The sequence below is a fragment of the Protomyctophum parallelum genome, assembly GCF_964188405.1.
Source record: "Protomyctophum parallelum genome assembly, chromosome: 16".
NCBI classification, from domain to species: domain Eukaryota; kingdom Metazoa; phylum Chordata; class Actinopteri; order Myctophiformes; family Myctophidae; genus Protomyctophum; species Protomyctophum parallelum.
Window position 1 is genome coordinate 31,148,030 of NC_139711.1, and position 6,000 is coordinate 31,154,029.

The 6,000-nt window shown below is 40.1% G+C and overlaps 2 protein-coding genes across 2 annotated transcripts in view; both read left to right on the plus strand.

The window, feature by feature from the left end:
- Window positions 1-1,069: 1,069 nt before the first annotated feature.
- On the plus strand, window positions 1,070-3,388 carry LOC310873745 (protocadherin gamma-A2-like; the record flags this gene model as incomplete). Its single annotated transcript, XM_083786297.1, has 1 exon — window positions 1,070-3,388. The coding sequence occupies one exon, from the start codon at window positions 1,070-1,072 to the stop codon at window positions 3,386-3,388; it is 2,319 nt and encodes a 772-aa protein (XP_083642423.1).
- Window positions 3,389-4,603: 1,215 nt separating this feature from the next.
- The window catches only part of LOC310873746 (putative protocadherin beta-18), a gene marked incomplete at both ends in the record, with an annotated part of 6,526 nt that continues 5,129 nt past the window's right edge, over window positions 4,604-6,000 (plus strand). Inside the window, one exon of the mRNA XM_083786298.1 lies at window positions 4,604-4,614. Within this exon, the coding sequence (XP_083642424.1) occupies window positions 4,604-4,614 (11 nt within the window). The remainder of the gene's footprint in view (window positions 4,615-6,000) is intronic.

Genomic DNA, 6,000 nt, shown 5'->3' on the forward strand with positions numbered 1-6,000 from the left:
TGCTGTTCAGTGGATAGTTTGCCTTTTTTGGTACAATTCTTTGAAAACCATATAAATGGTTGTCTTGTGAAAATCAGGCATCAGCTGTTTCTGAAATCTCCCAGCCCGTTTGGCACCAATGCCACAGTCAAAATTACATTCCCCCCATTCGGACGCTGGGTTTGTGTTGAACTAGCAGATAGTTTTGACCTTGTCTGCATGCCTAAAGATTTTGAGTTGTAGGCTGATTAGGTGGGACTTGTAGCTGGAGTGTGTGTGTGTGTGTGTGTGTGTGTGTGTGTGTGTGTGTGTGTGTGTGTGTGTGTGTGTGTGTGTGTGTGTGTGTGTGTGTGTGTGTGTGTGTGTGTGTGTGTGTGTGTGTGTGTGTGTGTGTGTGTGTGTGTGTGTGTGTGTGTGTGTGTGTGTGCATGTGTGTGCTAGCTAAACAAAAATGTAAAGGCTGCCCCCTGCTTAATGTCGCTGTCCATGGTGCTGAATTCCTCTTTGCACGCTGTATTATTATGGATCACATGGGCCTGTTGCTGTGGAACTTAGCAAATGTTTCGGTTTTGATTAGAGATGAATGACCTGCCACGTTAAATATGGATTCAATGAAGAAAAAGTGTTATAGCTTTCTACTTTGAAACATGTATTGATGCAATTTGCAAATGATTAGTTAGTTAATAAAATATAAAGGCTGGCAAACAAGATGAGGTGATTAGTTTGCATGGATTGCAACGTACCCTTGGGTATGTTATGTGGCATCAGTGTCCTCACGGTGTCGCTATACACTAACAGAATGATATAATGTATTAATTTCCCACTGACGTGACCACATAGCTGAGGCATAAAAACTAGAAGGTTGTCGAAAGCTGTTGTGAAAGCCAAGCAAGAACTAGTAGGCTTAGTCTGCTGAAATTGTATCTTTTGGTGCCGTGTCAATAATTATTGACAAATACGTGGCGACTTAACTACTGCTGTTATGAAGATGGTTAAGAAGAGACGTTTAAGTCAAGGCTGCGGCTTTGTCTCTTTTATTTTTTTGTTTCAATGTGCTCATGGCGACCTAAGCTACTCTATCCCGGAGGAGATGAAGCCAGGATCTGTTATTGGAAATATAGCAAAGGACCTCGGACTTGAAGTGAGTCGACTAGCTACTCGTAAAGCTCGTCTAGATATGGAAGAAAAGGGGAGGAAATATTGTGATTTCAATCTTCGAAATGGTGATCTGATTGTCGCGGAGAGGATGGACCGAGAGGAGATTTGTGGAGAAAAGCCTTCCTGTCTTTTGAAATTTGAGTTGCTCTTGGAGAGTCCTTTAGAATTACATCGCATATCACTTCAGATCCAAGACATAAATGATAATTCGCCCGTTTTTGCAAAAGTGGTTATCAAATTAGAAATTAGTGAATCTGCCGTCAAAGGAGCTCGGTATCGCATTAATGCTGCCCATGATGCAGATATGGGCAATAATGCCGTTCAGAGCTATACACTGCAAAGGAATGACAACTTTCTCTTAAATACCCAGACGACAAGCGCCGGTAGGAAATATGGTGAATTGATTTTAGATAAAGAGTTAGACAGAGAAGAGCAGCAGGAAATTAAATTATTGCTGACGGCTCTGGATGGTGGTTCGCCACAGAGATCAGGTACTGTAATCATACACGTCACTGTATTGGATGCTAATGATAACGCCCCGGTGTTCAGTCAGGCCGTCTATGAAGTTAATCTACCTGAAAACTCGCCTTTAAAAACGCCAGTTATTTCTGTGACTGCATCAGACGCAGACGAGGGCGTCAATGGAATCGTAACATATGAATTTAGCCAAGGGTCTGAAAAGTCACAAAGAATATTTTCGCTGGATCAAGCAACGGGAGAAATTATTGTAATAGGTGATATTGATTATGAATTGGGATCCAAATATGAAATGTTTGTAGAAGCAAAAGATGGATATGGATTTTCTTCAGATGCTAAAGTAATTATAAGTATTACTGATATGAATGACAATGCCCCAGTTATATATGTAAAATCTATAACTAGTCCCATACCAGAGAATGTGCCATCTGGTACAGAAGTGGGCATTATTAATGTCAATGACAGAGACTCAGGCAATAATCAACAGATAATTTGCTCCATTCAGCAGAATGTTCCTTTTAAGCTCATTCCATCCATCAAAAAATATTATTCTTTGGTGACATTACGTGAACTTGACCGTGAACAAGTGTCTGATTATAACATTACAATTATTGCAACAGACAAGGGCTCTCCACCTCTGTCATCTTCTGAAACTCTTCACCTATCAGTAGGTGACATCAACGACAACCCACCTGTGTATGAAGAACAATCATACAGCACCTTTGTGACTGAAAATAACAAACCTGGATCCACCTTGTGTACTGTTTCTGCTTTAGACCCTGACTGGAGACAAAATGGAACAGTGCTTTATTCTCTTTTGCCTGGTGAGGTGAACGGTGCCCCTGTGACTTCCTATGTATCCATTAACGGAGAAACAGGGGTTATCCACGCTGTGAGGTCATTTGATTATGAACAATTCAGGAGTTTTAAAGTCCATGTGATAGCCAGAGACAATGGTTCTCCTCCACTCAGCAGCAATGTGACTGTCAGTGTCTTCATATCAGATGGGAATGACAACTCTCCTCAGGTACTGTACCCGGCCCCGGAGGGCAACTCTCTTATGACAGAGCTGGTCCCCAAAGCAGCTCTGGGGGGCTCTCTGGTGTCCAAGGTGATAGCAGTAGATGCAGACTCTGGACAGAATGCCTGGCTGTCCTATCATATTGTCAAATCCACTGACCCAGGACTTTTCACTATTGGTCTCCACAGCGGAGAGATCAGGACACAGCGTGACATTTCTGAATCTGACAGCATGAAACAGAACCTCATTGTTGCAGTGAAAGATAATGGACAGCCTTCTCTCTCTGCCACCTGCCCTGTATATTTACTCATTTCTGACAACTTAGCGGAAGTGCCAGAGCTTAAAGATATATCTTATGATGAGAACAACTCTAAACTGACCTCATATCTTATTGTTGCACTGGTGTCTGTTTCCACCTTTTTCCTGACTTTCATCATTGTCATCCTGGGTGTGAGGTTTTGTCAAAGGAGAAAGCCCAGACTGTTGTATGATGGAGCGGTTGCCATCCCCAGTGCTTATCTCCCTCCAAATTACGCAGATGTTGATGGCACAGGAACTTTACGCAGCACTTATAATTATGACGCCTATCTGACCACAGGATCTAGAACCAGTGACTTCAAGTTTGTCCACTCATATAACGACAACACTCTACCTGCAGACGACACTATGAGGAAATCTATAAATGATTTTGCTGAGGCTTTTGGGGACTCTGATGGGTCACCAGAGGTAAGAATTGTTAGTTTAGACCAATAAGGACATATAATCACTTAAAATTATTTTCATCTTGTAAATATCTTGTTACCTGCAGTATGTTGTATCACATTATGATCATGACAATTGTGGCATTCTCCTATATCCCTGGAGCAGTGCCCGATGCAAGATGCACGATGCAAGTTGGAAATGCATGCCAAACCCAGATATTGTATCTGTCCCTTTTATGCCCATTTATGGAGTTCTTTGTCAGGCATGCATGCCCCACCCAGATATTATGTCTTTGTCCCTTTTATGCTCATATATGGAGTTCTCTGTCAGGCATGCCCAAATATGTAGTACTATATGCAGACATCAGAATTATATCAGAATAGGCCAGCTCCATATGAACCCTGGGCAGGGGCCCTCTCCAGAGCCCAGACAGAGAGGCCTTTTTGGGCGGTTCTGGACAACCGTTGGTCCGACCGACTCGGCCACTGCACCCCCTGCGGTGGTGTGGAGCGCGTGTGTCGAATAAAGACAGACAGACACAGACAAACACAGACACACACAGACACACACAGACACACACAGACACATACAGACACACACACACACACACACACACACACACACACACACACACACACACACACACACACACACACACACACACACACACACACACACACACACACACAGAGAGAGAGACGTGGTGCATTTATAGATAGAAGATAGATAGATATCATCTGTATTTGTCTCGTGGTCCCTGCAGTGCATTTTATGAGATATCTTTTTGCTTTTGCATATGTCCTTAATGTTATGCTACATTTAAGACATTAAAGCGATATTTCACTTTCAAAAAATCTTTTGGTATCTACTCGATTCAGTATTTATATTTGTTGTTAATTTTAGCTGCCCTGCCCCAACTTCAAACTCCATTTTAACCATGATAGATTAATCTAAAACATGCACCTGTCCTTTTTTTTCTGGTGACTGATACTGCCCTCCTATAATACGTGAGATCCCTGTGTTTTACTTTGTATTATTATTAGTAGTAGTAGCTACTTGAAAAGCATCAGAAAGAATTAGGCTGCATGAACAAACAAACAAATAATACAGAAAAATATTTTTTAGATGAATCTAGCACAGTTAAAATGGAGGGTGAAGTTACAATGGGTTTATAGGAAGGGGGAAACTAAAATGAATACCTAAATACTGAATGAAGCAACTTTAAAACTGTCTCGGGTGTTCACATACGCCTGCGTAGACGATGAAATGACCAAAAGGTTATTTTGAAAGTGAAATATCCCTTTAATTTCGTCTTCTCTTACAATGAGTTGTTTTGAAAAGGCTGAGTTGTGTTTATGAAATCAGCTATTGTTGCAAGTAGCTTTCACTGATGAGAAGTAAGTGATAACACAAGCAAGTGTTACATTGTCTAAGACAAGTCATTGTCTGATGAAGTGAAAATGTGATTTAACTTTTCTGGTATTCTTTCAAACATATTTGTTTTCAATTAATCATTTTCCCTGATTTGCCTTGTTATAGCTTTGTGCTCCTATTGCTTTAAATCTCTTTATATCTGAGACCCTGAATGGCCATGCATTAAAAATATATTATATCTTTGTACGGACGAGATATTATCTTGTACGGACCTACGGAGCAGGTTTCAAATCGTAACTATATACAACCGCTAAATACATGTAGAAAAGACATATAACCTACACAGCATATTTATTTTCAAACAATTCTAAATGTAGTTATCACATATCTGAACCATGTTTTATAAAATGGATTGCAGTAGGTCTGTGAAACTATTTGCATTTCCATCCAACATGTTGTCACTAAACATTAGTGGATCAGTGATGCATCCTATACATCTACTATGCTCACTCACTAACAAGAATAAATAAAATACAGAGGCACAGTGTCTACAATGCTGTTGGAAACTAGTTTAAAAGCGCTATATTATAGTCTTGTTAAAGGATTGAATATTAGTTGGAAACATATTTATACATCTGTAGAAGATCGACTGTATTTTGGATTTGTGAATACCGCTTCTGTGAGGATGGTTGACTAACCTTTCTTCAAAGTTGTACCTTTTACCTTTTCCTTTGCTACATTACGCTCATGGCGACTTACTTGAGTTATTAAATTCTGAAGATTTCCTTATAGGAATACAGCCAAGAACCTCAGACTTGTGGTTGGCAAACCATCTTCTCGTAAACTTGTTTTATGTCAAATTACAAACACAATTGAGATATTCATCTTTGAAGTTGAGGGACTATATAGAGAGAATACTGTTCATCCAATTGATTTATTTCTCGCTCCACTTTGTATATTAGTCCTCAGTAGTCAGTAATACACCCACAGTGAAGTCCAAGGGATGAACAGTCGAGATATGCAAACTATGGACAATCTGACAGACATTTACTTTACTAATCCTGAGTGAAATACTTTCATCTTAAACTAAAGGCTAACAGAGTAGAGTGTTGAGATCAGTTTGCATGAATTTAATTATAAGCATGGAACTGGTATGTGTTATTTGCACCTGTGTTACACCAGCAGAATGAGACCGCTCACTGTTTTCACCACACGCCAACATGAACACATAACTGAGTTATACAATCAGGAAATTGTATGTCAAACATGCACGCATGTATATTCTAAGA